The sequence below is a fragment of the Meriones unguiculatus genome, chromosome 2 (assembly GCF_030254825.1).
Source record: "Meriones unguiculatus strain TT.TT164.6M chromosome 2, Bangor_MerUng_6.1, whole genome shotgun sequence".
Taxonomy (NCBI): Eukaryota; Metazoa; Chordata; class Mammalia; order Rodentia; family Muridae; genus Meriones; species Meriones unguiculatus.
Window position 1 is genome coordinate 12,482,512 of NC_083350.1, and position 15,699 is coordinate 12,498,210.

The window sequence follows — 15,699 nt, forward strand, 5'->3', positions numbered from 1 at the left end:
GAGCAGGTTGTATTATCAGGGGCATCCTGGAGCCGTTGGGTTAGCTTTAGATGGCTTTCCTTTGAATTTTATTGCACTAGAGAAATGCTGGAGTTGTTTAAGCCATGGATCTCCAGATCCCTGTCATCGGCAGTTAGGAAGCCTTCTCCTGGCCTGTCATCCCAGTTGACAGGAGTCACTGCCCCGCTGCAGGGGGCTTAGGTTGTGCCATATGTATCTCTCTGAAAGTTAACCAGACGAGCCTCTCCCGGCTGGCACGCTGTACCAGCACCTTGCTTGGCTCTCCCCCAGGTGACCCCTGAGCTTTGTTAAGGGTAGCCATTTTGTGGATCCTGTCATGTTTCACACAATGAGAAGGTGGCATGTGGAGAGCATGTCAGTCTCTGTGACCCTATAGATCTATCCCATGCTGTCCTGGAGGGTGACCTCGTGCTGGTCACACCCCTACATCTAAGAAGGTAGGACTTTCAAATGTTCAAGAAATAAACATAGAACTGTCTCAAAAATATGATTGGTGGTGGAGTGAATTTTTTTTAAAAAATTATTTATTATCTATAGTCTCCATGTATGTATGCCTACACACCAGAAGAGGGTACCAGGTCTCTCCATAGATGGTTATGAGCTACCATGTGGTTGCTGGGAATTGAACTCAGGACCTTTGGAATAACAGCTAGGGCTCTTAACCTCTGAGCCATCTCTCCAGCCCATGAAATGAATTTTTCAAGGACATTGCTTCATGGAGGAAACAAACACAGAGGCCAAGAGACTGACTTATACAAAGCTGGTTTTACTGTCAGAACCAGAAATGGATTTTAAGTCCCTAAACTAACAGCTTGGGACCTCTTTTTCCTGGACACAGGAACATACCACGTCACACTTCGGGTGACGGGTTCCTGTTGGTCCTGCTTTCTGTTGGGTTGCCCCAGATCCTCTGGCTGGAACTCATGTTCTGAGAGTCTGGGTGAGGACGGAGTTCAGGACAACACCTTTCTGACGGGTTAAGGAGACCATCACCACAGTTCTCCCCCCTGCTTCCTCTGTAGGGGGCTTCTCTCTGCCTGCTCACCTCACAGGGCTGTTGTCTGTGTAAACACCACCAAGTACAAAGCTCTACATCCACTTGGTCAGTATCAGTAGAGCAACACCTATCTAAGACTAGCGTAAAGCCTCCTTCCTGTGCCTGCTCACCTCCCGAAGAGCTCTGCTTACCCGGGCCATCCTGAACATAGTCGACCATAGGTCCCGTTACTGTGGCGATGTCCACGTCTGCCATCTTGGAACTCAGGGCGATCTCCCAGAAGTCAGCGGGGCTGCTGCAGTTGCTACTACGATCTCCAGTGTACTCCTGCAAGGAAAAGCACAGCCTGGGCTCATTGCACGGCTGGCACCTTCTGCTCCAAGGACTGTCCCTTGGAGACAATGACAATGACGACAGGTTGTGGCTGCACAGAGGTCCCAGCGCCCCCTCCCTGGTGGTACCTTCTCATAAAAGAGCCTCTCCAGCCGCCCATCCTCCTTCTTCAGGGACAGCCAGCGTCCACACAAGAAGAGAAACTCGTCCTCGTTGGTGTCGTTCCAGATCTCCACCTTCTCTACATACCAGTCCGCACACCATTTGGTGTTGTCATGGCGGAGCTTGATCTTGTAGATGACACCCAGGTCAGCGGCCTCGATGATGAAGGTGTCAGCCTGGAGGGACCAAGTATGGGGACTTGGCGAGAACCTCACTTTAAGCCCACCCCATCCTCCTAAATTACGGGGTTGAGCAGACATTCCCAGCTGGAGATTCCCCTCCAGAACTGAATTCCAAAGATCAGTGTTTACTGTCCGAGCTCAAGCCTCGCCTCCTCCCTGGCCCCATTATACAGCCCATTCATGTAGGCCCCTCCTGGAGGAAGACTGCCTTTGCCTGGATTTCTCTTGGGATGGGCCTGGGGGTGTCTGGAAGAAAGCGTCTCAAGAAGTGTGTGAAATACTTGAAGGCTAGTGCAAATGAGGAGTGAGGTCTGTCAGCCAGAAGAAGCGGCAGCCACTGAGTCAGCTAGAGTCAAACCAAGAGTGCACCCTCCTCTTGGTTGTCTCCGTGTGAGCGGAGGATTTAACATGTCCACTAGGACATGTGCAATGGGACAGCTCGACAGAGGGAGGTCAGAGGCCATCTGGGGCCTTGCCCCTTTGGGACCAGCAGAGCGAATGTGGGACCGCATTTTCTGTGGAGTAGGTGGCTACAGAGGTCCCATCTCCAGAGATGCCAGCCCCCGTCTCTACTATCTCGATGGTAAAAGATTTCCCCTGCATCCTACTGAATGCACGGGCCAGATGAGAAGTATTTAGACAGCATCGTGGCTTTTAGGTAAAAGAGAGCGCCTAGGTCACATCAGCGCTGCGCGGTGCTCCTGTGGCACAGGGTGTGAATGCAGAGAAAACGTGGAAAGGCCGAGAGCGGAAAGTCTGGATACTCTTCAAGCTGGGCTCAGTGGCCTGCTGGGGGCTGTGCAGGGCGGGTCCTACAGTCTGCAAACAACCATGGCAGATTTAGGTGACATCCCTGATCGGTGGCGTGTCCCCAGAAAGAAGACACTGTTCTGTTAGCATGGGGGGGAGGGGCCAGTGGCACCTGCAGGGGAGAGAGGTTGGGTTCAATACAGAAGCAGCCGAGGCAGGGCTGATCCCAGCAGATCTGAGGGCGCTTGTAAGGAGACTCTCAGACCAGGGAATTGATTGAACGTGGGCAGGCAGAGGGTGCTGGTAAAAGAGGAGGCATCAAGCGTGACTGCCGGCTCCCAGAGCAAGCAGCTAGAGAGCAGCAGCTTTCAAATCCTCAACAATGAACTTAGGAAGTCACGTTAGTAACTGGGCCAGATGCAGCTTCAACCCTTCTTGTGGGACAACAAATCAGAAGAGGTGGACATGGTGGCCCATGTCTGTAATTCCAGCACTTGGGAAATGGAGGCAGGAGGACTGTCGTGAGTTTGAGGTCAGCTGGGGTCACATGGTAAGTTCTGGGTAAACTTTGGCTATAGAGTGAGACCCTATCTCAAAAAACTCCAACAAAACAAAACAACAAAAACTACAAACAAAAAAAATCAGAAGAAAAAAAAAAACAACAACGTGATGGGGCAGAGTTCTTAGAGCAGAGAGAGAGGAGGGAGGAAGAGAGAGAAAGAGAGAGATGGAGGGAGGAAGAGGAGGCAGAGAGGGAAAGGGAGAGGGAGGGAAGTGAGTCTGAACTTAAAGAATAGATTGCTTACATTTTTGTTCATGTATTCTCTGTGTGTATTTGTTAAGCACCTATTGTTTGCCAGGCTCTGGCATGAACAAAAGTCTGTCCATCAGCCACATGAGGCACATTACTATTATACCAATGTCTTTACCAGATGCCAACATAGGCATCCATGGCAGGTGGGGGGAAGGAACTCTCACAAGCCTTAGCAAGACCCAGGTTGGCTAGCCAACTGGGCACAGTTGGGCATCTCATGGTTTAATTCAGCTGGCTTTCACAGTCACTCAAAACTATTTTATGAGACACGGAGATATTAAGTAAGTTGTCCAAAGTTACATAACCAATTAGTCTTAGAGCCGGTGTCTAATTAAGGAAATCTGAGCCCATCTGGGTACTTGATCAAACATGTACTTGGTCTAGAGCCAGGGACATCACAGGAATTCACTTTGGCCTCTTCAGCTTTCTATTTTTCTAAAACGAAAAGAGCAAGATAGGCCCTTCTCCTGAGCAGTGTACTCAGGCAATAAACAGTTACATCTCATGTTCTCTCTCTCTCTCTCTCTCTCTCTCTCTGTGTGTGTGTGTGTGTGTGTGTGTGTGTGTGTGTGTGTGTGACTTGTAAATTATCTTCCCCGGTATGATGTACTTTTCTTCTTGATCAGTGCAGAGGTCTAATTAGGAATCCTGTTGTTATTCCCAGTTCAGAAGCAGGAACGTGAAGTTAAAGGCTGGTTGATGGTCTTTATCTAGCTGGTTAATGAGAGTGCTTCTGAGGGACCTGGCTTCTGAGGGACATGGCTTCTGAGGGACCTGCAGCCAGGTGAGCATAGCACATGGGGTCACCAGGCATTTCAGATCCACTCACAGGACACCTGCTCCCTGTCCCGCTGCTAATTTTTCCTCACAAGCAGCAGATGGTTCAATACAAAAGGCCTGTCTGGCTGAGAGCTGGGCTCTTGGGATGTGCATGGATGTTTGCACAGGCATGGCCATTGGCAAGACAGAAGCTGGACCAGCCCTATGACTCTCCTCTTTGGAGATTCTCCTGGAGAGGGAAGCTGAGCTGCACAGATGGGAAAGTTTCAGTGGACTTTCGTCCTTCTTGTAAATCATAGCACAGCAGAGCTAGAAGCGCTGCAGACACCGACTGGCCACGTGTCTTTCAGGCCTCTTTAGAGTCACAGAACCCTAACAGAGAGCATTATTGCCCTCAACAAACTGGTCAGGTCAAGGAGAGTCTACCTGGGTGGGTAAGAGGGCCTTTCTGCTCCCTATTATTATTTATATTGTTCCCGAGGGCCCCAGCTCCATGCAACACACCTGAGCCAACTTCTCTTTACTTCCTCGTCCTTGAGACAGGGAAACTAAGGTCAGCGAAGTTGAATCAGACAAGGAGGTGAAGGCAGAGCCAGGCTTCCAGGCCACTAATCAAGTCTCTGTCAGGCCAGCCCCTGCCACGGTACAGCCTCCACCTCCACATGCGTGCACCCTCCACAGTGAGCTGGCTTCCTGAAGAGGCCACTGCCACACAGAGAACAATCTGGAGCTCAGGTCCACACTTCCACTCAACCCCACCCTGTATACAAAATGTGGAGAAATGCACTGGCCAGAAATGGGGACAATCTGTGCTTGCAGGGTAAAAGCAGTATCAAAAGCCCAAAGGAGGATCACGGCATCCCACAGAATCCAAGATAGCCTCAGGGCCAGGAGACCTGGCACTCAGATGGATGGAGCCAGAGAGGAGACAGGTGATATGAACCCAGAGTGTCTCTCCTACCGTTCCTCTCTCAAACTTGTTGGTGCGGTTCTCTGACTTGCCGAGGTACCTCTCCCCCGTGTCCCCGAGGTCTCCGTAGATGGTAATGTAGACCTTGGCATCTGTCCCTGCCCCAGGAACGTTCCCAGTGAAGATCTGCACCGAGTACAGCACAACTACCCATCAAGTTGGGCAGACAGACAGACAAACGGACAGACAGATGGAAGAGAAAGGTGGAACGTTAGCTCTCGGGAGCAGGGTTGGTCGGTATACAAAGGTCTCTTCCAGGCCCTGAATCAGCAGCATTTTCCTTTCGCTCCTTGGCTATGTGTGGTCAGTGGCACACTGTGCAGGGTCTTCAGTCAGAGGTCACATGTCAGGTCTGGATTCTCAGAAAATTGAAAGATGGTCGTTTTGGGAGTGCCCTCCCAGTCCGTTCCTTCACCCACTCAAGCCAGTCCAAGGAGACTGCCTTAAGTATGTCTTCACTATGGCCACTGAGTCTTCATGTTGTGACAAGGCCTCAGTCACCTAACTACACCAGTTCCTTCTAACTGGATTGGAGGTGTGTGTGTGTGTGTGTGTGTGTGTGTGTGTGTGTGTGTCTGTGTGTAGTGGTTTTTTAAAAAATCACCATCATTCTTATTTTGATTTATTCTTCAGCCCACCCCCTAGTACCACTCACCTTGCCCCAAACAAACTCTTTCTCCCCAAACCACAGTGACTGATGGCTTCTCCTTGTCCCCACAGTGCCTGGGAAAGGGCTCAGTATCAGGTGACTAGTATACAAAGATCTTGAGGAGAATGGAACTGAGTGTGGGGTCTTGGTTTTGTTCTGATCATGTGGCTCAGCAAGGAAGAAGACAGCTGCTTCCGCAGCCTCCAGCCCCATGGATTAGAAAGTCCTCCACGTGCTTCTAGAGAGGCTGGGGAGACTGTGTTCTCTCTCTACATGCCTTTGCTCTGGGAAATCCAAGGGAACAGGATGGAGAGGAAGCTTTGTAGAGTAGTGCTTGGAAGCTGGGGGGTTTCCTGCAGGACTGCTTTTGGTCACCCAGAGAAACGGTGGACTGTCAGCGTGGACCCAGAGTGCACTGGTACTGCATGGCGGGTAGCTAGGGTGGGGTGACTCCTACCCTGGACGGAGGGCCATTCCTACTAATGCTGGGGACTTACAAGACGTTAGAAAATGGTTCTCTTTTACACACTGACCAAGATGAGCTTTCTCTCTGACCCCTGTAAGTGGGCCCACAGCCATCTCAGTGTTGCGAATCAACGTGCTGTGGGCAGCACAGTTAGGGACACGTCCATGCCCTGTATGGTTCCTGATGTGTTCTGTTTTTCCACTGGATTCCACAGCATCATGCTTCCTTCTGGCTTTCTTGGGTTCCTCACTTTCCACACAGCCCATGGCCACTAAGTTATTTAGCTCCATCTTCACCCTCCTGCTCTCATTTTGTACAACCTGGCTGTAGAGTTTTCAAACTCTATTTGAAGTTCCTAAAGCCTCTCCCTTCCAACCCCCAACCCTAGGTAGGACAGAGAAGGTGAGGGAGGAGAAGGGGTAGAGACCACTTTACTTCTCCTGGCTGTTTAGGGTCATACGGGTTCCCCTGGGGCTGTACCAGTCTCCATCAACAGCAGACACAGCAGGCAGTCTCCTCCAAAACCTCTGCGTTGAAACATTTCTCTCCGTCCACCACACCTTTCATCTCCGGTCGCTCCAACTGGCCCACCCCACACACCAACACCTCATGTCCCCTTTCTCTCTCTGGGCTTTCATATTTATATCCTTCAGAGTCCTAGACGACACCTCTCCTTGTGACACACGGAGCAGGCTGTTACCAGCTGGCAAAGGCCATACTCTGCATGAGACAATTATCAGCTATGGAAAAATGAAAACCCCAACTAAAACCCCACACTTGGGATTCAAACAAAAACATATCTATATAACATAACTGAGTTTACGAAGGAACTGAAACTTCCACCTGGCTTTGTCTTCCTTGGCCTCCTGAATCTCCATCTTCAACCCAGGTTCCTGGGCTTCAAACTTCCAACTCCTGTCACCTAGTAACTGCCTCTCCAAGACTAGACCCCAGCGTCACAAACTTACACATCTATGTGCAACTTGATCCCTCCTGTATCCTACACCATCTCCAAACCTACCCTTACCTTCCCCCTCTTCATAGCTCATGCTCCTTCATTCTCCCTCATTCTCCCTCGTTCCTGACACAGTCAAGAGTGGGGGACCAGTCCCATTTGCTCCAGCTCTACCCTGCTCAGCTTAGCACAGAAGCAGCCAGCTTGTCACAGGCCTCAGGAACTGATGATGAAATTGTCTTTTTGTAGCTTAAAAGAGTCAGCAATAAGTACCCAAGTCTGCCGGGCCAACACCAACACAAGGTAACATTAGGAATCCTGTCAGAGCTTAGACACAACATTTGATGACTGTCCTCTCCCTGCCACACCCCTCCGCTTCTGGCTGCATTCAAGCTCAGTTCTGCAGGCGAAATTATCACAGGTGGGTGGAGCTGTTAGAAATTCCTTTTCTAGGCGCCCTTGTCCCAGACTGGATGAATGATCTTCTAACACCCCCACTCCACCTCCTGCTGTTTTCTCTGGTCCTTTGGGAATTGAGAAAACCAATTCAGCTTCTGGATGCTGAGCAACACGGGGATACAGGATCCAGCTATTTCTGGATCCTCCTCCCTCACATCCCACCCAGGCCACACAGCTTGTCAAGGAAGAGGTGTTTCCTTAGAAACCTCAGAGAAGGTTCTGTGAAGTGCGGTTTAGAAAGAACATCCCAAGAGTGATGCTGGGAACAGCAGCCTGGCTTGTCCATCTGTGGTCCAAATAGAAAAAAAAATACATCTCCCTGACTGAATAGTAAAGACAATTTGGAGAAAAGGATGTGGATGGAGAGAGAGGCACTCTTGAGCAAGATGGTTTAGATTAAAGGAAAGCAGGGGCTGTCACTGTTTTACATAAAAAGGAAAACACATTTGCCTCTTGTCTCCTATCTCTCATAGCAGAAAGCTCTTGCTTTTTGCCCCCACTGGCTTCCTAAGAGAACCTTGAGTTTTAATGGAATCCTGGGTGTTACTCCAGTTTTCCCCAAACCGTAACACTATAAATTTGGGTTGGTTTCCAGGTTCTTGGAGCTTCTATGGTCTTTTTAGACTACCACGTTGGGGAGGACCATGGGCACCCTTTGTGTATCATCAGTGGTGGAAACGTCTACAGGTGACATTGACTCTCGGATATCTAAAGCTTACTCAGAGCTGAGTGGCTGGTCAGTGCTAGCTGTGTGGTAAAGGAAGGACACGTGTGTGTGTGCATGTACAGGCATGGGCACACAGTGTAGTTAGAGAAGGCTGGGGGATGAGCCTTGCATGCCAGTAGGCACAAGAAAGGACCTACTCTAAGCAGACTATTGAGGGAGGTAGGAGGATAACCAGAAAATGTGACGTCACTGAGACCAAAGGGAGGAAGAGGCACAAGGAGTGTGTGGTCGGGATGATTCAAGTTCTGACAAGAAATAACGTCCATGGGTGACAGTGACTGGCTCATGCAGAAAACAAAACCCCACAACCTTGGACAAACCTAGATCCTGGACCTAATCTCCTGAGATTTCTTGCCAGGAGATTTCTACCTTGTTTGGTTGTTGTTGTTTATTCTGTTCTGTTTTTCTTAAGAAACAAATCTTTTACAGTACAGGGTTTCAAAGCAGTGTTGGGCATTTACTCTCCCACTGAGCTGCACTCTGGCATAGACTGTCCAGCAAGAGCAGAAAGGGCCATACCACATCAACTAGTAGCCCAATGAGCTAAGCAACAGAAAGCTAGGAACACGGTAATGCAGGTAGTGGGTGTTATCTGAACACACACTTGAGGGAAACAGGCCAGACTCTGAAGACTGGCTTGCCATCTACCAGCTGTGTGAATGTGGCTCTGTGACCTCTGTGAGCCTCAGTTTCCCAGTCACAGCATAGACCATCCTCCAGTGTGAGTAGGCTCAACATGGCAGGGGCAGATGCTCTACCAGCAGGGCTGTGGTCACAGAGCTTCCTGTGTGACAAGGGCCACCTCTACCTCCCCCCCCACTTACTGTCCAGAGGCTCTTCCACTTCCTTGTAGACTTGTCTTAAGGACCCGTCTTTCATGTACTTCTCAGTGAAGATGTCATAAGGTACCAGTTCTCGGATGGTCTTCTTGTCATCCTCAGAGGTGGCCAGCCATCGATCACATGGGAAAGTCAGGGTCTCTGTACCCTGGAGCGAGGAGGAAAACCAGTCTGTGAGGAGAGACCACCAACTCCAGAGATTCGCCAGCATGATCAAGCTCACAGGAGCCAAAGACAAGTAAGGCGTCTCCTCATAGTGAGAAGACACGGGGAACCTTCCTGGCCCAATTAGAGGAGACCCAGCCTTAGAGACTCGCACAACCACAGCAGGAGGAGTTAGCTTTATGAAGCCTACACCTGTTGGGTCACTATCTGACCCCTCTCCCAGATGCATGGGGTCAATGAGTGACCCCATCTTGTCACCAGCAGCTCGCCATCTCCTAACTGTGGAAGTTTACATTTTCCTAATGTTTTCCAAGTTGTTCAGGTTAGATTTCCCTCTGGAGCTGACCCTGAGTAGAAGCAAGGACACGCTGATCACTCACTGGTCCTGTTGCTTTGGAGCTTGGGACAGAGACATAGACCGGACTAGATTGCCAAGGTCAGTAGTTCTCAACCTTCCTAATGCTGCAACAACCCTTTAACACAGTTCTTCACACCAGGGTAACATCCAACATAAAATTATTTTTGTTGCTACTTCACAACGGTAATTTGCTACTATTATGAATCATAATGTAAATATCTGATGTGTAGGATATCTGATGTGTGACCCATATGAAACAGTCATTTAACCTCAAAGGAGTTGCGCCTCACAGGTTGAGAACCACTGGCCAGACTCTTCCCTGATCTCTTGAAGATTCTGCCTTGGACCCAAGGTGGTTAACATGTCCCAGAGGCTGGAGCAGCCAGCAAGCCAGTATGTGGTGACCTAATTCCAGAAGAAGAAGAAGATGAGGCAGCGGGACAAATGCCTCTCAGACTTACGTCTTTATCGGGGAGGAGCCTGCGGATGTCCACGTGGGAGCAGTGCCACCCGGGGTTTACGCCTGTGTTATCATGACCAATCCGAATTTTTTCAATGATTTCACCCACGTCTTCTAACTTCAGAAAGGGAAAGAAGGCACTGCGTGTTAGCGCAAAGGCTTCGGTCACGTTGCACATCCTTGGGGCAGCCATATTCAGATCCCTCTGGACCTTATTTGCTCTCCACGTGTCTCTACTGAGTAGGCAGGCTGAGCCCCTGCTCTGCACATGCTAATGCTACATTCCCTCAGTCAGGACATAGTTGGCCATGATCTGGGCACTCGGGTCTTTCAGGGGTGTCTGACTCTATTTCTTGATGCCATGGGAGCCATCGTGGTATGTCCTCTAAGAACTGAGTTGGGTCTCAGAAGAGGAGATTTGGTACAGCCCGTGCTACTGTCTCTCTAGGCAGGCCATGTCCAAATCTTCCATTTCTTAAGAGCCCCTCCACTTTGGCAGTTCTTTTTCTATACTTCTACAAATTCTACTCCCTCAAACTTACAGAAAATGGTGTCTGAGTCACCCAAAGCCAGGACCGTGGCTGGGACACTCCACTGAGATCATGCCTAGGTCAAAGACCACAGCATGGTTCTTTTTTGTCACCTGATCAAGCACCATGCTGTCCCATAGACTGACAAGGATGTCACAGCTTCCATGAAATTGCTGCTCCTCCCAAGATGCTCTACTACCTGACACCTGCTCTGAATCAGAGAACAGAATCCATGGCCACAATGGTCCTTAGAGGCCTTGCAAGCCCAGAGAGCTCAGTAACTAAACAAAGATTGGTGCTTCCTGGTAATGTAAGGCCTGTAGAAATTTTAAATGGATCTTATTTATCTGTCAGAGAAGTACTGTTGCCCCAAGTGAAGGCTGTGGTCCACAGCATCTCAACTGACAACCTTGCTGACCAAAGTGGCTGGGAAATGAAGGGTCCCTGGCTTTTCTTCTACCAGGGGTCTTCTTTTCCCTTTCCTGTCCCATAGGCTTTAAGGTTTGGGGCATGTGGCTTCAATGGGACTTAGGAAAACTTAATTGCTTGTATCAGGGGACCATCTTGGCTGTGGTACCATGGACAGCAAAGAGGCCTTCAGAGGACTGGTAATCAGGGGTGATGGGCCTCATAGATAGGTTCAGAAGGTATGGGCATCAGAAAAGGCTCTAGTATTCTTCCTTAGGAGGGGTGAAGGCATTGCCCAAGAAGGCTCTGGAGCTGAACTCCCTAGCTCACTGCATAATGCCATCTTTGTAAGTTTCAAATGTTTCTTGTTCTGGGTGCTTATGTGTGATATGGGATTGTTATAGCACCATCCTCTAGGTATTGTCATGAGGAGTCAATGACTTAGAACAGGGCTGGCATTTCAGAAGAGCTCAGGAATCCTAACTGGTCAGTGTTCTTCTCCCCAGCCAAGCCTTTAGGGTGGACTACAGAGATGGGGAGCAGTTTGCTAATGGCTGATTCAGACTCAGGACAGGAAAGTGAGCTGTGAACTGAGTGACGGACAGAGAATCCATCAGGGAAGTGTAGAGAGGTGGAAAATGTAGGCAGGAAAGAGAAGCTAGGAGACAAAGCCTTTTCATTTGTTCAAGTTCCCTTGTTCCCCTAAGAGCCAAACATTGAGAAAGGAACACCAACAGCAAATGAACTGGCAAATTATGGTTGCCTAGTAATGGGGGACCTCATTGGTGAAAGCCCTGCTGAGATGTTACCCGGGCACTGATGACGTCACATGATCCACCCACAACATCATTATGGGTGGAGAGATGTTAGTCTGTGTAGATGAATGAATCTGCCTTGATTTTTTCACGAGAGACCTCCCACCAAAGCCAACTGCTCCCAGAGAGGGTGAGAAAGAAAGTGAGATTCTTGGGGCAGCAGCTGGATGAGGAGAACAAACTGGACATTGTTTCCCACCATACTACAAGGGCATAGCACCACTGGTCCCCATCACCCAGCGAGTTGAGGCTCCCAAAGCTCCTGGCTCCTCTTCAAGTCTGGCTTCATCCCTACCCTCTTCCTAAGTCCCACCAGGCTCCTCCTGGCCCCTCAAGCTCCATGCTGCTCCTGTTCCACCCATGGGCTATTGGGTAAAATGCCTCTCTTCCTTGGCCCCTTGCTGTCCCTGTTCTACTCATGGGCTATTGAGTGCAAAATGCCTCTCCTCCTTGTCCTGAGAAGGCCCACCCACATGCCTGGCTTTAAGCCATCTCCTCCAGGACCCTTTCCTCTCTGAACACTAATGGCAATCTCAGTCCACTTGGGAGTCTACCACAGGGTAGAAGAATACACATGCCAAAGTCAGTTACCCGGGTTTCATTCTGGTTCCCCTGCATGCTAGCTGTGTGGTTTGGGAAAAACCACTACCTTTGCTGTGCCACAGGCCCCTACACTTTACCCATGGCCAGTACATCACAGAATTGTTACAAGAGTCCACTAAGTGAACATAGATAAATCCCATAGGACAAGTGATGGTGTCAATCCCAGGTTTTCCATCTTGTGTGGAGGACTAGGCTCTCCAGCTATCCCACAAGCTCCTGGCAGGCAGAGTCTGGGCTCTTCTGTTGTGTCTCCTGCCCATGCTAGCTCACTGCCCATGCTAGAGCACATAACAAGTTGCTCTGCAAGCATAATGAGTTGCTCTGCATAGAGGCAAGTGGGAATTCCAAGGTGCTGGAACCCACATCTCCCAGCAAACATCAGACGGCAGAATCCCTTGCCCAAACCTGATAGGAGCCATGAAACATACAACAGTTCTGTGTTCAACTGGCTATAGCTTGAAAGCCAAGTAGGTGACACAGCCCTGCACAATCTCCTGGGAGAGATTTGCAACACCCAGCACCCCAGCTCCTGCCTTCCTGGAAGCCATGCTGCATGGGAGAAGCAAGAAGATGTCCTGTTTGTATGGCTTTTGTTTCCCCAGGTTCTGGTCACTTGTCATCTTTAATTATGACGCTTGTCCTAGAAAGCTCCAGCTAGCTTTATTGCCCTCCTGTCTGACTGGACACAGGGAGGCTCGGAGAGGCTAGGCAAGCTGCTCATGTCCTATTGGCTGTGGTCAATCTAGATGAAGTGCTACTCCAACCCCATCCATCTTTGGCAGGGCACAGAGTCAGGTACCTCCACAATGAAGCGGGAGGCAGACTTCCTCTCGAAGAACAGCTTCTGCTCCCTCTTGTTGGTGCACAGGAACTTCTGCCGGGTACACACAGCATCACAGCCATAGATGACTACAAAGATGTTGGCATCAGTCCCAGCAGCAAAGACATCACTAGTGTAGAGGGTGATCTCATAAGGGACAACTGAGAGGGACAGCAGAAGGCAAGACCAGGGGTGGCAGGAAAAAAAAATAGAAGAAACCGTAGATGAGGTCAAGTCCTTTATAGCATCAACTTTTCATGCCTAGTATCCAAAGACAGCCCCTGATCCTTCAGACCATGGATTTACGACTGCAGGCTGGCTGAAGATGGAGGTAATGGATTTTGAAAATCTCAAGCCCGAATCTAGAACCTAGCTTGATGACTAGTGTGTCCTGGACAAGTTATTCAGGAGCTTTGGTTTCCATTAAAGTGCCCTCAACATGAGGCTTAGCAGTTATTTGTAACCCGGAGCTTTATATTTCAGAGGCAAACTGTTGGTAAGGTCACCCAGGCTGCCATGATAGGACACTATTCTCTCCTCATCCTGTCCTTGGCTCTCAGCCTCTCATTTGCTCCCTTGAACAATCCATCTCACACCTGGCCTCTCATTCAGCTTCCCTGGCTTTATAGATGCTTCTTATAGGGGAGTGGCCAGGAGGAGGAAAGGGATTCTCTGGGGTTTTCCCATAGCCACAGGGCTATCTGTCTTTAAAGGAGAGTTGGTACATTAGAGCAGCAACTTCTGAGCACAGCTGCTCCATGACACGTGACCCTCTGTTTCTGTGTGGGCTGGGGATCTTCTCTTCAGGAGCTCTTGGACAGATTGATAAGCAGATATTCCTAAGCCCCTCTTCAGATTGTCTATGGGGTGGACCTAATTCACACCTCACACTATGGTTTGAAGTTTTTAATCTAAAATAGCAGTGTCAACTACAGGGCGAGATTCATTAGCAGGTTATGGAAGTAAGTGAGCAGTCAGTAGTGTTCTGAACAAAAATTACTCTTGCCTACCATACCGAGTGAGGTCATTTTTGTGACGTGTTTGCTTGTCACATGCATATATGAATGAATGTGCTCATTATGGATTGCTAGAGAGAGAGAGAATGAATACAGGCTGGGAAGAGGGCTCAGTGGGTAATGTGTCTGTCATGCAAACAGGGGGACCTGAATTCAGATCCCCAGAACCCACATAAAAAGCTAGGCAATCTGAAGTCACACACCAACATCACCAGCACCTAGGGCTAGGAAAGAGACGAGCAGACCCCTAAAGTTTACCAGTTAGCTAGCCTAGCCGAACTGATGGGAGCTGCAGCTTCAGTCTTGAAAAATAAGAGGTACAAAGCAATTGAGGAGACATATAACACTGAGGTCTGACCTCAGCATGCAGCGACACACATGTTACACATGATATATCACATACATTACCAAAGAACAGAAGGAGGTAAGAGTTGGAGGAAGGGAGGAAGGGAAGAAGGGAGGAGGAAGGAAGGCAGGAAGAACAGAAGGAAGGAACAAAGAAAGGAAGGAAGATAAAAAGGAAATTAAGACCCCAGAGGAGTCCACAAGCAAACACACCTTATTTTGTGCTTTTGGATCTTAAAGGGAGCCATCCATATGAGGAGCTACCAGCTCTTAGGGATCCCCACCTTCTCCCAATGAGGAGCCTGCCTTCAGTGTACTAAAAAGAATTCTCTGAAGACGGACAGAGGCTTCCATGCCTGTGCTGATGTCAGTCTGGGAACTTGTCCACCAGATTCAACACTATACCCTCGACAGTCATTTTAATCCCCCTTGGTGCCTGGTATTGTGCCCGTTTTATCACAGGAGAAAGCAAGACACAGAGAGGTGAAGACCTGAGCAACTGTTATTGTCTGCAAGGGTCCTGGAACCAATCCCCAAAGATACAGAGGAATGCTCGTGTACTCAGACCATGTGAAATCCCACGCTGCTGGGATACAAGGCGTGGCCTGTTGGTGCAGGAAGGGAGCTGGCAGCTGCTGCAGGCTGCATTCTCTCACTCCTGCTGCCCCTGCTGAGTGTCCTGAGACTAGCCTGCACTGCCCAAGCCATGACTAGGGGAAAGGTCACTTCAGTTCAGAAAATACACTGATGACCAGTTGGTTTCCTCTTTGGCTGCTGTAGCAATGCAAAAGCATGTTTCTGGTCCATGCTGTTTAAGTCTAAGTTGTTTGAGAAAAAAAATTAGAACTGTTCATTATGTAGCTAGAAAAAAAAAATGAATGTTCTGTGTGAATTTTAGATTTCACCAAATTCTGACAGATTTTCACAGTTGGGCTGATTTCCGTTTGGGTGTTAGCACCTAGCACAGACTTACAGGGACATGAGCATGAGATGTGAACATTTTCATGCCTCTTTGATTTGTCCAGTGAAAGGAATTATATTTACCCTCAAGTTCTCTCCACAACCCCCATCAGCA

At 49.2% G+C, this 15,699-nt stretch overlaps 1 protein-coding gene across 3 annotated transcripts in view; it reads right to left on the minus strand.

The window, feature by feature from the left end:
- Positions 1–15,699, minus strand: part of Loxhd1 (lipoxygenase homology PLAT domains 1) — a 150,696-nt gene that overhangs the window by 42,516 nt on the left and 92,481 nt on the right. For all 3 annotated transcript variants that reach the window (XM_060376894.1, XM_060376893.1, XM_060376895.1), the window contains 6 exons: positions 13,243–13,424; positions 10,089–10,205; positions 9,090–9,252; positions 5,001–5,155; positions 1,480–1,689; positions 1,210–1,345 (listed from right to left, as the gene is read on the minus strand). In XM_060376894.1, the coding sequence (XP_060232877.1) occupies positions 1,210–1,345; positions 1,480–1,689; positions 5,001–5,155; positions 9,090–9,252; positions 10,089–10,205; positions 13,243–13,424 (963 nt within the window). The remainder of the gene's footprint in view (positions 1–1,209; positions 1,346–1,479; positions 1,690–5,000; positions 5,156–9,089; positions 9,253–10,088; positions 10,206–13,242; positions 13,425–15,699) is intronic.